This window comes from Cryptotermes secundus, unplaced genomic scaffold (genome assembly GCF_002891405.2).
Source record: "Cryptotermes secundus unplaced genomic scaffold, Csec_1.0 scaffold573, whole genome shotgun sequence".
Lineage (NCBI taxonomy): Eukaryota > Metazoa > Arthropoda > Insecta > Blattodea > Kalotermitidae > Cryptotermes > Cryptotermes secundus.
In genome coordinates this window covers 118,827-136,787 of record NW_019738880.1, presented here as the reverse complement: position 1 = coordinate 136,787, position 17,961 = coordinate 118,827, and the positions used below count along the sequence as shown (strand labels likewise).

The 17,961-nt window shown below is 42.4% G+C and overlaps 1 protein-coding gene across 6 annotated transcripts in view; it reads right to left on the bottom strand.

Moving 5' to 3' along the window:
* The window catches only part of LOC111871219 (nose resistant to fluoxetine protein 6), a 29,825-nt gene extending 14,255 nt beyond the window's left edge, over positions 1 to 15,570 (bottom strand). For 2 of the 6 annotated variants that reach the window (XM_023864151.2, XM_023864152.2), the window contains exons 1-6: positions 14,997 to 15,566; positions 5,371 to 5,615; positions 4,391 to 4,611; positions 4,212 to 4,303; positions 3,082 to 3,275; positions 1,720 to 1,880 (exon numbers count right to left, since the gene is read on the bottom strand). In XM_023864151.2, the coding sequence (XP_023719919.1) occupies positions 1,720 to 1,880; positions 3,082 to 3,275; positions 4,212 to 4,303; positions 4,391 to 4,611; positions 5,371 to 5,615; positions 14,997 to 15,270 (1,187 nt within the window). In that variant the 5' untranslated portion in view covers positions 15,271 to 15,566. Of the gene's footprint in view, positions 1 to 1,719; positions 1,881 to 3,081; positions 3,276 to 4,211; positions 4,304 to 4,390; positions 4,612 to 5,370; positions 5,616 to 9,325; positions 9,675 to 14,996 lie in introns of those variants that run through there. The other 4 variants (XM_023864156.2, XM_023864155.2, XM_023864150.2 and 1 more) reach the window with 4 other exon arrangements.
* Positions 15,571 to 17,961: the final 2,391 nt, after the last annotated feature.

The window sequence follows — 17,961 nt, the reverse complement described above, 5'->3', positions numbered from 1 at the left end:
AATAATAATAATAATAATAATAATAATAATAATAATAATAGTGTTATTACGTATATGGAACTTGCAGAAGAATATTTTTTTATTGCTAATGGGGTGGAACTAAGTCCCTTGTACTGCGGCCACTTCTGGCCTATTGTACCAGCCCCATATGATAGGTGAGGGTGATTGTGGAGCAATTGGTGGAATGAAGATTGGCAGTGGAAACCGAAATACTCGGAGAAAACCTGCCCCAGCGCCACTTTGTCCACCACAAATCCCACTTGACCAGACCCAGGATCGAACCCGGGCCACCGCGGTGGGAAGCCAGCGACTAACCGCTTGCGCTATGGCGACAAATTAAAGTGTATGTAGTACTATGTAATAGTTCAGTTCATACATCACAAGGAACACGGTGTTTCTGTCTATGCAAATATAAACCCGCTAATGCTATTTAGGGAAATAGTGGCCCCTTGTTCTAAGAATTATACGGGAAACTTTCAAATAAACTATGCGGGAAAATGCAGTCAATTTCCGTAATTTTCTCCGTACGTCTCTCAAATCCAAATTTCTCTTCATTCTGCTTTGATACAATCTGTCAAGTTCCTTCATAACCCAGAAATGAAACCTTGTGATTTCATGAAATAGCGTGATTTATTATGGCGATGCGCTTAAATTTATCTAATATTTAAGTGTTACTTTATCAGTTTTCAGAAACCCGTAGCCGAAAGCGTAAAGTGACATAAAATTTTGGGGAAGATGTATGGGCCGAGTTTCATTTAAATATATTCCTCTGTAGACCTATATAGAAGCAGGCATTCGTTGTAAAATAGTTAACACGTGTTATATTTTTTGGGGTGACATAATGAAACCACAATTCTATCTATTCTGAAACGGTACCAGGATTGCTGCCACCCCAGAAGTTTACACAGTTTTCGTATTGGTATTAAAAATTGTAGGAAACTAACAAAGCACTTGGAATATAACTCATGCAACTTACTTCACTTTTTCACAGGTTTCTAGATCTACACATCTATTATTGTTTTTGTCGTTACTTGAAATTCTTTTAACTTTTTTGAACAAATTACTTTACTGCCCAATTTAAATTTGACGTACACCACTCCTGAAGTTTGCACTCTTACCATGTTGCTGTTTACAGGCTAGAAAATAATGCTTTTGCAGACATCACACATTTTCCGAAGATCTATCACTACGCAACGAATCAGGAAACTATATTAAACGACACGTCCGAAGTAACAGGTTCGCGCGTCCGCCATATTACTATCAGTGATTGTGGGAACTTAAAAAACAGGCGTCGGGAGTGGCTTCCAGAGATAGAAATCTCATAGCAACTCGTTCAAAAGTTCAAACAATGAGACAAACTAACGTACAGACAGACGGTCAACAAGCTGATTTCACAAGTATACTTTCTTTACCTAAGAAGGGAATGCAGGCTAAAACGCGAAAAACTGGGGTGTGTTTCAATTATGTCTTTTTCACATAAGGCTGCCTCAGAATTTTTGATGGTACGTCAAATCTTGGATAGGAAAAATTATGGAACAGAAGTCCTGCATGTTCAAAGAGATTTTTGTGCCTATGTTAGGTTTGAAACAGAATCTAAGCTTGATGAGGATGATATGATGATATGTTGAAGACGCAACCGAGAAGTTTAAGACATAGTTCATTGAGCAGTGCGGACATCCGACTTATCTGTGGCACTTTGCACAGCTCGTCGAACCTTACCTGAGGTACCTGTGAATGTAGAACGTGGCCAGGTTGAAGGGCTGTTTCTTCTGCCTGTCGCGCATGAATACGTAGGCGAGGAGGATTCCACTCAGAAGGAAGAAAGTGTCCGTCGTCAGGGTTCCATTCATTATGAGCATCATGCTGAGGCTCTGGTCGAACTGCGGACACGAGGGAGTCTCTGATCATCACACACATTTGTATAGAGTAAAAATGTTTGTTCCTTTACATTTTACACGTAGTTGGTTGAGGGGCTATGCTACAAGCCAGGAGGTCGCGGGTTCATATCCCGCTGAAGTCACTGGATTTTTTCAGTTGACCTAATCCTTCCAGCCGTACTAGGCCCTGGGGTTTACTCAGCCTCTAACAGAAATCAGTACCAAGAATTAATTAAATAATTTTCCTCGGGAGTAAAGCGCGGCCGGCGCGTAAGGCTGACAACATTACCGCCATCTTTGAGCCGATTATGTAGATAGTGTGGGAGCCTCAACGTCTCACAACCTTATGGGCCTTCACGGCCTGGTACAGGGATAGCTTTACTTATTTTTTTTACTTTACCTTTGTCAGCGAAACTCGGAGCCGGGATAGCGTACTCTGTATAGCGACTGGTTACGGGCTGGACGCCCGAGAGGTCGGAGTTCGAGTCCCGGTAGGATCACAAATTTTCCCTTCTCCATTTCGTCTAGACCGGCTCTGGGGTCCACCCACTCCAAAGTGTACGGGGGGCTCTTTCCCCGGGGGTAAATCGGCTGGGGCATGAAGCTGACCACTCACCTCCACCTAGTGCCGAGTTCAAGAAAATGTTGGATCTATATATTCACTCCCCCATAAGCCTTCATGGCATAGTGCTTAATTCGTTAAGCACAGGGACAACTTTTCATTTTGTTTACCTTCAGCCAAGCTTGGCATGATGGTTTTGGACTTCCGTGGAGTGGTTTTCAGACTTGGGAACGTCAGTGAGCCCGAGTCCGAAGCAGCTTCTTTCTCCCATTGCGTACTTCCTCTCTTTGTAAACAGAGGATCTTTATAACTGCGTGGTAGTTCGAGGGATACGGAGAAAACACGAATTGTCTTCTGCTGTTCCTAGATTTAGTACGCATGTGCACTACGCCAAGGTAAAGCCGGACAGAGTAGCCTTTTATTATTGTTACTGGGATTGAGTGACGGAGAAAGACCATGAGACTGTGGTTGTTACCAGTGTCTTGTAACAGTTGGGTATGGAAGAGAGGTAAATTGATGATGTGTGTTCGAAGGAGCACACAATTCTGTATCAATCTTGTAAAGAACTTGTTAAGAAAGAAGCTCTATTCGGGAAAGAATTTTCTTTGAAGGAACAACCCTCGACCTGCGAATGTTACTTACGTGCTTGACAACAATGTTGTTGATATTGGAGCTTACAGACTTCATATAGTAGGTGTGTCCCAGCAGAATCCAGAAGATGGAGATGAACCGGAGTCCGTTGAGTGAGGGCATGGTGTCAGAGCTAGTGGAGCAGCTGAGTAAGTTCCTGCCATTAGTCGTCAGCGAGAAGCTGACCAGTACAGAGTGCGCGACGCCTGGAACAGTAATATGGGACAGCTTGTTACCCGTACGGGACAGAAACTGCAGCATTTTCTTTCCTCGTGCTCATTTTGTAATTGGCCTGTCGGCTGTTAAGCTTGCACGTAAATACGTAAATCAGCGTTGAATGGTATTACTATCACCATCATCATCATCATCATCATAGTCATCATTAATGTTGTTGTTTGTTGTTCTGATACCAACATTACCATAGAAGCGTAAAATGACAGACTTGCCGCTGTTAATATTTATTCCTAGTTCGAATGATGGCACACAATTCAGTTTTCAAGCTGTTTCGCAGAGAGCAGCATTGGGTTCATGTGCTCCGCGAAGTGAGAAACACTGGGAACAGCTGATATATTCTTGTTTCTCCAGATGTGCATTATACTGCTACCACTATTGTATTACTATTACTAATATTACTATTGCTACTACTACTACTACTACTATTCTTGCTACTACAAACAAAAACAAACTCCGTGGCTTTAGTCCGCAAGCGAACTATACCGGCCGAGTGACTGCCGCTTGTCGGCGAAGTTAATGTCGACTTCAGCGGATAGAGTGTGTCGCGTGGTCAGCGCAACGGATTCCCACGGCCATTAATTTCTGTTTTATAGACCGGAGCCCTCTACTTTTCCATTCAAGTGGCTCCTCAGTTATCCTCAGGAGGCTGAGTGAACCCCGTTCCAGACCTACTACTTGGAAAATCTGGTAGCGCCGGGAATCGAAACCAGACCTCTGGATCTGTAGCCAGGAACTCTGACTACTAGACCACAGACGCGGTCACTCTTACGACTAATACTACTTACTACTACTATTAATATTACTATTGCTGCTACTACTACTACCATTACTGCTACTGTCGCTGCAACAGTAATGAACAGCTGCTACCCGCTAATGTGTACCCAGGTGCCTGCAGGAGAGTGGCCCACCTTTCGACTTCTTCCCAGCGTATTTCCTGCTGACAATAAGGTCGTAACTCGTGCTGGCAATCAGGAATACCAGAACCACGGCCAACAGGACCCTGAAAGAGGATACAGTTCCTTGTCTGAGGTACATATAGGTACGCTAGACACATAATTTCGGGACTAGCAGTTCTCGCGTGACTTACAAAATTCCTAAGTCAGCGGCGCTGAGCTGAGTGCCTGTCGGATCAGCCACGTGGCAGTCTGAGGACGTCACGCTGACCATCGCTTCTACTCTACCCGGAACCGTAAGGGGACTCAGTGATTTTTGTAGGGCCCTCTGTACATCCGTTGTCGAGCAGCTTGAAGGCACACAGAAAGCCCAAACGTAGGGGGCACTCTTAGTGTCCTTCCAGTCATAGACGCCCTGAAACAGTTCGTAGATGCATAGCGCACGCGCATTCGTCTGTTTTAAGTTAGTCGCTGGCTTCCCACCGCGGCGGCCCGGGTTCGATCCCGGATCTGGTCAAGTGGGATTTGTGGTGGACAAAATGGCGCGGGGGCAGGTTTTCTCCGAGTACTTCGGTTTCCCCTGCCAATCTTCATTCCTCAAAATGCTAGACAGTCACCCTCACCTAGCATCTGGAGCTGGTACAATAGGCCAGAAGTGGCCGCAATACAAGGGACTTAGTCCCACCCCACTAGCAATAAAAAGAAAATACTTACTTACTCATGGAACTGAGAACTTCTTGAGGAGAAGCAAAATCTGCAGCTACTCAAGAATTTCCCAGCATTTTATGGAACCCGAAAGTTCATTACCGTGTTCACAAGAGCCCTCCACTTGTCCCTATCCTGAACCAGAACAATCTAATCCATAGCATTCCATCCTACCTCTCTGAGATCCATTTTAATATTGTCCACCTACCTACGCCTTGTTCTTCCCAGTGGTCTCCTTCCTTCTGGCTTTCCCACCAATATCCTATCTGCATTCCTCTTATCCCCATTCGTGGTACATGCCATGCCCACCTCATCTTCCTTAACTTGAGCATGATCTCTTACATTTCCGGAACCAGATGGCACTGGAGATCCTGTTCAGCACATGCCTTCTGTTCTGTAAGGTAGCGTGCCGCAAACATGTTTTAAAGGGAGTAGGCTTGTGGCCATTTCCTTAGTTAAGAGCGCTTACCGCTGCCTCCAAGGCGGCGTAAAAGAGGTCCTTCATATCCAGAGACCGACGAGTGTCAGTTCTCGTCCGGTTGCCGCTGTCCTCACCAGTGACTTCGAAGTGGATGGTGGCCCGACATTGCTGTCCCCTGAAGGCCAGTACGTCGCCGTTCTGGACCTCGATACGGAGACACTGGTCGTAGTTACCGAGTTGCTGGACGTTGCCAGTCACCAGGCCTGACGGAATTTTGGTGGATGCATCGTACACTGAGGAACAGATGTCAGAACATCAGGCTAACCAACAAACTAACCATGCAGCCAAATATAAAGATGTCAGGTCCTCCTTGAACATTCAAATTGTGCTCCTCTGGGTTGACACCGTGTATTCTTTTAGATTAATACCAGCATATCGGAGAGAAAGCGAGCAGGAAAAGTGTAGTCGGTATAGCGATTGGATACGTGCTGGACGACTGAGAGTTCGGAGTTGGAATCCCGGTAGGGTCAAGAATTTTCACTTCTCCATGTCGTCCAGACCGACTCTAGAGTCCACCCAACCTCTTATAATAATGGGTATCCCCGGGGATAAAGCTGCCGGGGCGTGAAGCTTACCATTCACTCCCAGCTAGTGTCGAGGTCAAGCGAACATGGATATATACATCCACTCCCCTATGCGCCTTCATGACGTAGTGTTTAATTAGTTAAGCACAGGGACAACTTTACCTTTCTGCCTTATTTATTTTTATCTAAAACACTGTACTGTTTGTAATTTCAAAACACAGCATTTCGGAGACTGGATTCTGTCTCCATCTTCAGGTAAAACGTACTCAATTGGGCCCAATAAGTATCTACGAATCGGAGATAGGGACTAGCTGTATCGATTAAGACCAACTGAGATTTTACCTGAAGACGGAGGCAGAATCCAGTCTCCGAAACGTTGTGTTTTGAAATATAAAGAGAACGGTGTTTGGGATAAAAATAGGACAATGGATGATGTCCATAAACATAATATTTGTACTGTTGTTATCATAGCCAAATGCCCCACTCACCCGTACACATTTTTATCAAAGGTAAAAGCTGACAACATTTAACTTTAGCTCTTTTTGAAGCTGGTTACTAAACGACGCTCTCAGTATCGCGACGACATAACGTCGATGATAGGATGATTATGAATGCGGAGCAGTGTGTGGGATGAAAGTCTGCAGGGGAAAATTATTACTGGGAGAAAACCCGCCCCATTTCCAAATAGTCCGTTACAGGTGCAACGTAATCAGACCAAAAATCAAACCTGGTCCTTTGCTTTACTTCCTCCTAAGGCACAATAGATCTCTACTTCCTCGTACCGAGCGCCAAAATTGAGACATGACTATGCTTCGTAGAATTATATGAGAGACAGAGACATGAAAATTTCTTCCTGAAATGCATATGTGTTATGTTCTAGGAGCGTGTGGCAGTGATAAACATATTTACTGATTGCACATTTTAAAAATTGTAAGACAGTTAAAGTTCACTGTTCAAAGGCCTTCAACGTTGCTGCAACATGCAAATTTTTTACTGTTTATATCTGGATTAAGATCTTATGCATTTGTATGTTATGAGATCAAGGACGTCTGTAGACATAAAGGCGTAGATGTGAGGAGATATTGTTTCAGGAATCGAAGGTTTCTAGGCCACTATCGGCTGTCGTTATGGTCTGATTTCCGAGATGAAAACAGCCATGTAGGTTAATCTTTCTATTTAGAAAAGAAGAAATAGATATCTGTGTGAGTAAATAGAAAAAGTAAGTAAAGTTATCCCTGTACCAGGCCGTGAAGGCCCATAGGGTTGTGAGACGTTGAGGCTCTCACATTATCTAGACAATCCGCTCATAGATGGCGGTAAGATTGTCAGCCTTACGCGCCGACCGCGCTTTACTCCCCAGGAAAAGTATTTAATTAATTCCTGGTACTCATTTCTGTTAGAGGCCGAGTAAACCCCAGGGCCTAGTGCGGCTGGAAGGATTAGGTCAACTGAAAAAATCCAATGACCTCATCGGGACTTGAACCCGCGACCTTCCGGCTTGTAGCATAGCCCCTCAATCTCAATCTGTGTGAGTATCTGAACTACTTGTGGTATGCAAATTAAACCCAGGAGAAAATCACCGACGTGTATTCTAATGTCACAGATTTTGACTTGGTTCTTCCTGATCCGTCACACTATTTTTTTGCTTGTAGGTTGGGACTAAGTCCCTTGTACTGCGGCCACTTCTGGCCTATTGTACCAGCCCCAGATGATAGTGAGGGTGATTGTGGAGCAATTGGTGGAATGAAGATTGGCAGGGGAAACCGAAGTACTCGGAGAAAACGTGCCCCAGCGCCACTTTGTCGACCACAAATCCCACTTGACCAGACATGGGATCGAACTCGGGCCGCGGTGAGAAGCCAGCGACTAACCGCTTGAGCTAGGGCGCGGCCGTCCGTCACACTAGGAATAGTATGAAAGATCATCAACGCCGTCCAGTCTGGCTGATAAATGTTTTTTCTTTCTTTAATAATTCATCTTTTATATGTTTCGGTCGGATCGACCATCTTCAGGACCTATCAATACAGTATAGCAACACAGCGCGGCCCGAACAACAGGACGACACCAAAGAGTCCTACTCATCAAATAACAGAACCATGACGCGGTAGACACTCAACTCCCTTTAAAGAGTGGCAGTATAAAGGATTGGTTCTAAATTTTAACAAAGTTTTTAAACCACACTTGTAAATATACTAGTTGTAGCGATGTATAAACGTTTTAATGTATTCATGCACATCGCTGTGATTGTTAAAGGCTAATATTTTATATTCATGAAGTAATGGTGTCCGTATATACTGGTAGTGACCAGTGACATTGCAATAGTAGTTCCCGCATGTATTGATGTGTCCTTCTGAAGATGGTCGCTCCTACCGAAACATGTAAAGGATGAATTATTAAAGAAAGAAAAAAAAACATTTATCAGCTAGACTGGACGGCGTTGATGATCTTCTATACAATGTCAGACCTCTTGAAACGAAGTCTGGATGATTTTAGAAATCTGAATTTTCAGTACTCCGAGTAAGAGCACCGCTAGCCTCATGTGAGAAAAGGTCCTCAGCTTAATATAAAATTGAATAATCTGACCTTTTTTTATATAAAAGTATCATCCTACATGAAGCGTGTGAAATGCGCAGTTCTTGAAGCAGCTGTTATGAGGGAACTAATGAAAAACGTGAAGTTTACGTAGTTCATGGCGTGTCGTATTTCCACTATCATTTATTGTGAGATAAGTTTATTACGTATTAGAATAACTATAAATAGTGCACTGCGATTTCATATATGTGGAATTCCGAAGACAGTTAGGCCGTTTTGTCAAGGCAACGCAGTTCTCAGTACACGATCTGCACTATAAGAATTACATTCGAGGGGAATGAAAGTGGCTCGTGCCTGAGTAATAGAACCTAAAGGTGTTACATGTAAGTAAGTGCTACGTACAACAAAAATAATTTTATTAATTGCAGAGCAGATTTTTCTGAGCGGGAAAGCTAGACCCGACGTACTTATTATCGAATTAATGGCAGCTCTAGGGTAGAACCCCGAAAACGCGTGTCCTTTTAATTTTGTTCTCCAGACACCTAGATCACGGATCGTACCGTATATTTTCTTTGAGAACCCAGAAGTTGTCAATGAGTAAGGCTTGTCTAAAGTATAGAGGTAAATTCTACATCAAATGCAGATGTATGCGGTTCGCCCCTCCTCTGTTCCTTAGTCTGCGTTCAGAATAAGATTAGAAAATATACGCATAACGGTTCTGCCATATTCACTCATAGATCTGTGTGTAGTAGTGTAATCTAAGGAAGAAATCACAGTTCCGAAATTACTGGGTTAGGGTAGCGATGAATTGTCGAGTTATAGCACACTTCATGAATATAAATTATAAGATACGTCACGAACAAGCGAGCAGTCTGAGCCTTTCTTACCGATATATTCGGTTTCCCGACTTCTCAGCCCAGCCAGCCAGCTTCCCTTCTGATGTTTGTCCACCTCTTTCGGATGACGTGACATGTGTTCACCAATCCTCGTTTTCTCCTACCTTAGGATCCCGAAAATTACTGAGGTGTATCAATGTTCAGCCTCTTCTTCTGACGGCGCGATTACTGACTGTTTCGGTTTTGCTGGTGCGTTACTTCCCTGTGTTATTAATGTACGTTAACTTGTAGTCCTCATTAATCCATACCGATATCCATTTTGGCTCTTAATTTTGATATGACCGCACTATTTAATAATTTATTTTTCCTTGGCACTACAGCCCCAGTGGGCCTAGGCCTACCTCCATGAACTTCTTCGTTCACTTCGGTTTTTCTAGATCTTACACATTCAGTAGGACTCCTTGGGCGGGTGATCAGCTCGTCGCAAGGCCTCTACCTGTATACAAACACAGAAAAACGCACACACACAAACTAAACATCCATGCCCAGAATGGGATTCGAACCCACGATCCCGGTTGCCAAGCGAGCAAAGACAGTACATGTCTTAGACCGCTCGGCTACCGTGACCGACATCCCGCCTTTTAAGAGCGCTAATATTGCTGCTGCATATACATTATTAAATATATATTTTGTTAGTTGCTCCATCTCTATCTTGTTACGTGAAGTATTAATTCCTTTACGCCTCCCGCTGAGTTTTATACACAGTGTTCAAAAATGGTTACAGGCTTAGGGAGTTATAGTACGCATTGAAATAAGCAAAATGTCCCGGTCGATAATTATCCAGAAACCAATGCCTGTTGAGACGAGCGAGTTTATGTCTGGGTAGGCATCTTAGGTGATTATCACTTAGCACCAGTTGTCTTACCTAACAGATTAACAGGTGCAGTGTACCATCGGTTTTTGTTGAATTGTTTGCCAGTTTTTTGGAATTTGTGACTCTTCATCAACGACAGCAAATGCGTGGTTCTTAATGACCATTATAATGTGGGATGTATGGGGTTGCTTTGTCCCTAAGACGTAAGCAATGCACTTCAGAGAGCACAATCCTGAATTCTCGCATGAAAACAGAGACTCGATAAATGTGCAACTCCTGTTCGAGTCGCTGAAAAATGGTATCAGGTTGACCTCTCGATCTGATAACAGTTGCTTATGTAGGTGATATCAATGTACTGAAGTTCGTGGGTTTAGATGTCGTTGCAGATTGTCTTGTTGACAAGAGGATTGTCAGTTTATGCAGTGGTAAGTGTACACGACGTCGGGGCTTGTGTCAAAGCGATGGAATTTATTTATTTGCTGTTAATAGACATGAGCACTCACAGTTTCTTCCAATTTAAGTGACTGATGTTAAATAATTTTGCCCGTGGTTTCGTACGGATGGGAAATTTGGACTCAGATCTTAAGGGAGAAACCCATTTGAGAACAGGGTGCTGAGGAGAATATTTGGATCGAATAGGAATGAAATGGTACAAGATTTGAGAGTAGTGCATAATGATGAGCTTCATAACTTGTACTTATCGCCAAATATAATAAGAATGATAGGACAATAAGGATGCAATGGACAGGGCATGTAGCGTACATGGGAAGAAGAGGTATGCATATAGGATTTTGGTGAGAAAGCCAAAAGGAAAGAGATCACTAAAAATATTCGGACGTATAAGGAACGATAATACTAAAAGATATCTTAAAGAGCTAGGATGGGGCGGTATGAACTGGGTTGGTCTGGCTCAGGATAGGGACCAGTGGAGGGCTCTTGTGAACACGATAATGAACCTTCGGTTTCCATAAAATTTTGAACAATTCTTGAGTAGCTGAATGAGTGGCGGCTTCTCAAGGAGAACGCAGCTCCATGGAGTTAATTAGTCAGTCAGTCAGTCAGTTAGTTAGTTAGTTAGTTAGTTAGTTAGTAGTCACAGAGCTGTGTCTCATTGTATGGGGAGTTGAAGAGACCAAAGCACCGTTCGTTGCAGTCCAGTTCCAACACCACACACGCTTCGGTGCTGCCAGGTTCTAACTCCTGTCTACTCAGTGATTTATACTGAGCGTTATACCGCACAAATCAGAGCTCTTCGAAGTCACCGCTAATGGACCCTCAAATCCAAGGATTCCAAAATTTTTTGGGCTTCCTTGCCCCATGTTCTCGTGTGTTTATAAACGAGTTCATAACTTTGATTTAGGATCCCCATGGCTGCGGCTGCCGTCCGAGTTATAACACCGTGTAGCTCGGAGAAAACCTGACGTTTCGGAGGAACATACCGTCCCCTCCGTCATGGTCGTAGAATAGACCAAACAGGAAACACGCAGAAGCAGTCGGAAATGTGAAAGATAGTTTTGCTGATTTCTTGTTCGGCGTACTATTCGACCATGAAAATGGAGATTATATATTCCTCCGAAAGGTTAAGCTACCTGCGAATTGCACGGAAATGGAACCCAGAAAATTGTACGCATTCACTTCATAAGTCAGCATTAATGAAATGAAAAAGGATGTTTACAAAGTAGTTCTATTTCCTGGCATGTGATGTCGTGTAGTCCGGTGAAGTTTCACACGCTGTGAGAACCTTAGATTCTAAATAAAAAGTTTTCATGCCAAAAGATTATTGGTATGTGCCCATTTGCTATTACTGCCGTTAACCTCAGTTTGGCCGCGCCATAGCTCAAGCGGTTAGTCGCTGGCTTCCCGCAGCTGCGGCCCGGGTTCGATCCCGGGTCTGGTCAAGTGGGATTTGTGGTGGACAAAGTGGCGCTGGGACAGGTTTTCTCCAAGTACTTCGGTTTCCCCTGTCAATCTTCATTCCACCAATTGCTCCACAATCACCCTCACCTATCATCAGGGGCAGGTACAATAGGCCAGAAGTGGCCGCAGTACAAGGGACTCAGTCCTATCCCACTAGCAATAAGAAAAATTACATCAGTTTCGGAGCAGCCGAAATTTAGGCCACGTATATAACGTTATTCTTCCTTCGACGCAAGCGAGTTCATTACTCGTACTTCCTAACATTTTACAGGTGAGGCATTTAGGGCTCTTCAACCACGATGACATTAGTTCTGAATTTCTTGTCAAAGATTCATAATAGTCCAAATTTCGGATCCGTATGTAAATACAGTTACCGCCATGTCTTCTTATAAATTTGTATCTCTTTCATTTTTTTTATTTTTATTCGATATTCTTCTTACTGTACTGCCTATGTTCTTAAATATATTCATTTTTATTACGAGATCTCTTTTGTTTCTTGCCGTAATTCCACATTCTAAGTAATTAAAACTATTTACTTGTCAAATTATATGTACATTTATAATTCGTTCACTTCTCACATTCATTTTTAGTTGTCATATGTACTGAAATCTTCATATTATATTTTATAGCTACGTTGTTTAGTGCATATACTGCTCCAGGAACGGGAAACAAAAATTGAAATTGCATAAGTGAAAATTTAAGGAGTCTAGCAGGCCACATATGGAGGGGCCAAGTGAGAAATTCTAAAATTAGTGAAGAACCAAACAATTTAAACCTAATTATAAAATTCTAAAATCGAGATCACAGTGGAGATATCAAGTTCTGCAAATGGAGACATACGAATTCAGAAGAACAACTTAGCACACATCCCAATAAGAAGACAGAATACAGGGCGTCCTCAGCTGAGTGGGAGCTCACCAAGAGCGTGAAATAGACGGAGCATGGCAACAGACACCTACTCACGCTGGTTCATCGCTCGTGGATTTCTTATACCCTGAAGATGGAGGCGATATTTTCCTCCGAAACGTCGGTTAACACAATATATATAAGACGTCACTTCCCAGAAGACGGCATTCTTCATAGTCACCGCCGTGAAACCCTCAAATCTTACCTTATGAAGCCATGATTTGTCTTTTACTTATTCCTACACGGAAACTTATATGCCAAGTTCAGTTTTATTTAGAGATTTTCCTTTCGTAAAACATCGCAGAATTCTTACATGGCCAAGAGTAATCTCGTAGTGTTTGTGGATTATTTAAAAAATACATCGTCCGCGCATCTCATGTTGCAAGAGCCTCACGCTGAGTTTCATGGCATTCACTCGGCTCTTTACACGACAGGCAGACCGAGCGGGTTAGCGCAGCAGTGCCAGTCAAGGATTATGTAGTGCTCGATTCAAGTCTTGGATTGGATTGGACACCGACAACGGGTTTTCGTGGATTCTCTCTTCCTTCGGGCAAGTATCAACTTGTACGATTCTCCAAGTATAATTAGAATGATCAAGTCAAGAAGGATGAGATGGGCAGGGCATGTAGCACGAATGGAGAGAAGAGGAATGCATATATGAATATTGGTGGGAAATCCAGATGGAAAGAGACCACTAGGAAGACAAAGGTGTAGGTCGGTGGATAATATTAAAATGGATCTCAGAGAGATATAATGGGATGGATTTGATTTATCTGGCTCAGGATAGAGACCAGTGGAGGACTCTTATGAACACGGTAATGAACTTCCGGTTTCCATAAAATTCTGGGAAGTTCTTGAGTAGCTGTACAATTGGCGGCTTCTCAAGTAGGGCTCAGCACTATGAATGAGTGAGTTCGGGCAAGTTTCAGGACAGTAGCTCCACCAGACCAAGATCAAATTCTTCCATCCTTTCCAACCCATTACTCACCAACCATCCAACCATTGGGCTCTGTACACTCAGAGATACAAGGACACCATAACATAAAATTACGTAACAGCGCTGAACCGGTCTTGTTTTTGTGAAGGTTTTAGTTGAAGGTGAAATATTTATAAATGTGAGCAAGCAATTGTCTTCGTGCCAAGTACCTGTTCATAAGCGGGGAAGGAAGTGAGCGATAAACGTCATGCTTCAAGTGCTTTGAAATATTCAGTTCTGTACAGTTTGCATCGTACCGCCCGGGTCTGGTGAAGTGGGATTTGTGGTGGACAAAGTGGCGCTGGGGCGGGTTTTCTCCGAGTACTTCGGTTTCCCCTGCCAATCTTCATTCCACAAAATTCTCCATCATCATAATAACCCGGGGAAGGCTAGTATAGGCCAATCAGTGGCCGCCGTGCCGAGTGGAACCAGTTGGACTCCACCCCCTTCTAAGCGAATTAAAAAAAAAATATCGTACCGAAAACCAGAAGCATCTGAGTTGAATTTTTGGGATGTTTTATTAAATATTTGTCTGAATGAAACGGGCTTGATAGAATATTACGGAGCTAATAACAAAATTATAGTTTCATGTTCAGCTGATATTTTAAGTAGCCAAATATTTTGCCAATAAAAAATATCTGAATAGCAATATCTTCCGAAATGTAACATAATGTAGTGCGGTGGAAATTCACCGAAGTTTCGGAGGAACATACTGGCTCCATCCTCAGATTCGAAAAGTTAAATAGGCAAGCAACACAAAAGGTGAAGGCATTGCGTTCTTCCGAAACGATGGACTACCGGACTACGCAGCGTTAGTTTACGGAACACAATAATCGTCACACTGACCCAATTTGGAAACCTCACGTTCACGTGTTTTCGAGGAAGTAACTTACACATCCGGTGAATTGGGTTACTGTTAAGACTGAAATAGTTATTACTACATAGAAGGGCCCTGTAGGGATATGACCCTGTACCAGGTAGATAGTTGACTGGTTCCTTAACTGACTGTAAACTTACGTGCATTTCAGAGAACGAAAACAATAACTTACTGTTGATAGCCCAAGGTGTCATGTTGGCCAGAGCCTGCAGGTACAGCTTGCTATGTTCTTGACAAGCAGAAGACGCTTCATCCTGCGACGACACAACAGCAAAAGGTCCCCCGAAGATATTCAGGAGAATATCACCGACATTCGAGGAATTCTTTTGGTATCTTGTAGCAGAACCGAAGACTGGATTGTACAACAGACACAAAATTAAGAACGGATTCGGTAGCAGAATCTCACTAAACCGCTTGAATTTCATTTTGAAAAAACAGGAAAACATTTTTCCAAATATACGAACGAATATGGCTAATATATTTAGCACCTCCTTCTCTTGCAGATAGTATCCGTATGACTGATGAAATAATTTGATATTAATGTGGATTATGAATAGGAAATAGCAGGCGTGTGACTTCCGGTAATCTGTAAAATATCGAATGAGCTACTGAGCTGTCGCACCCTTTCCCTGTGACCGGTCTTGCTGTGTCAGCTTATCGGTCCAGAGGCCAGAACGTCTTGAACTCTCTCTAATATCGTACCTACCGCTTAGGCCAACTTATTGCGTGTGCTTTTATATTCGCAAATGACAACACTTTAAGTAGTGACCCTGTAAAGTTCGTTCACTCGTACTTCATGCACCTAAACCTTGAATGATTATGAATATGCCTCAGTAGATAATTATTATTCTTAAAAGTGAGGAATTCGGTTGCTCTTATCTTCGAAGATAATATGGATTAATATTTAACTTGAAAATTCTGAAGTTCATTTACCTAGTCAAACGTTGAATGATTGTGAATATGTGTTAGTAAGTAAAACTTATTATCACTGATGACTGAACATGATTCTTAATTTCCCGGTTAATAACCCGCTTTGTTTCAAGGGTTTAATAATTGCATCTGATAGAAATATCGAATGCCTTGTGAGCATTGTACTGTGTAACGTAGATGTACTCAAGCCCGTCCTCGTGAAAACCCCAACATTTCGATATATATTTACTGGCTCTTCGAGCCCATTCAGGGCCCAGTCCTCTTATTCAGTTCCGTAATCATTTTTCACACACGGTAGGACTCCTTAGATGAGTGATCAGCCCATCGCAAGGCCGCTTCCTAAACAAAGGACAACACAGATACAGAATAAACACATGCAAACACCAAACATCTATGCCCTAAGTGGGATTCGAATCCATATCCTAGCGTCCGAGCAAGCGAAGACAATTCATGCTTCAGACCGTGCGGCTACTGTGACCAGCAACATTTCGTTGTGGATGTTAAAAAAAATGTATATATATATATATATACGTTTCCCTGCTTCTTCATTCCAGGGATTTCCTTATGAATCTCTCCATATCTTCATTCGACGTTCCACAACTCCTTTGGCATGTAATTTGTAAGGTGTAGTTTCTAAAATTCTGTGACGATGGTACATTAGTGGCATTTGTGGGCATTATCCATCATCCTGTATTTATCTAAAAAAAAGTCCTGCTTCTTTTTCAAAACACAGTGTTTCGGAGACTGGATTCTGTCTCCGTCTTCAGGTAAAACCTACTCAGTTGGGCCCAATCGATAGAGCTGGTCCTCAGATAGGAACTGGCTGTCTCGATTGGACCCAACTGAGTAGGTTTTCCTTGAAGACGGAGACAGAATTCAGCCTCCGAAACGTTGTGTTTTGAAAAACATGCAAGGCGATGTTTTTAGATAAAGACCGGACGATGGATAATGCCCACAAACATTATATTTGTCTCAGCTTCTTTAGGGATATTGGTTTATCCATTCTTTGGAGATGTTCCTTCCATTTTTCTGTTTCCTCCAGAATGTAAATTCAATGAGATAGTTCCCAGCTCTCTCCTTACACTTTCATTTCTTATTCTGTTTTACAGCAGCTTATATAAATGAACTTACTCCACGGAGCTGAGGTCATCTTGAGAGGCCGCCAGTTGCTCATCTACTCAAGAATTTCCCCGACATTTAAGGGAACCCGAAGTTTCATTACAGTGTTCACACTGGCCCCTATCCTGAGCAAGGAGAATCCAAGCCATACCACCCCATCCACTCTTTCTAAGACCCATCTTAATATTATCCACCCTAACATCTAGGTATTTCCTTCTGGATTTCCCATCAAAATCCTATGTGTTTACTTCTTCTCCTCAGTGTGTGCTACATGCCCTGTCCATCTCATCCTCCTTTACTTGATCATTCTAATTATGTCTGGTGAAAAGTACAAGTTATGAAGCTCCTCATTAGGCAGTTTTCTCTAACCTCCTGACACTTCATTTCTCTTCGGTCCAATAATTCTCCTCAGCAAAAGAAACCCATTATAGATCTAAAAAGAATTTTTTATTTCTTAATTTTCTTCCCGTAATGTCTCTGTGAAACTTTAAATGTTATTTTAGCTTTAATCTTTATTATTAATGTTGCTTAAATACGAGTAATTTAATATATTTTGAAACCTGGGGCACGCGGCAGCGTAGTTGATTGAGGCACTATGCTACAAGCCTGAAGGCTGCGGGTTCGATTCCCGATGAGGTTACTGGATTTTATCAATTTATCTAATCCATCCAGCCCCACTATGGCCCTGGGGTCGACTCAGTCTCTAACAGAAATGAATACCAGGAAAATTCCTGGGGGTCCTCGACGTCTCACAACCCTACGGGTCCTCAGGGCCTATTACAGGATAGCTGTACCTCATTCTACATTTGAAACCTATCTGCCTTCTTGTTACAATTTTCGTTATAATTATACGTAATATAGCAGCCGAGACAATAAATATATGAAGTTACATTTTTCATTGGAAAGTATTCAGTTCTTTCAAAAATAATTTCAAATGATTTAATACTAGAAGAACTGACAATTATATTGTATTTCATTCTAATTATTGTATTCTAAAGGACTATAATAATTATTATATTTTGAATGTAAAACTACATTTAAATTACTGCATGGATAAGAAATCCCTAATTTGGCTCAAAAGCACCTTA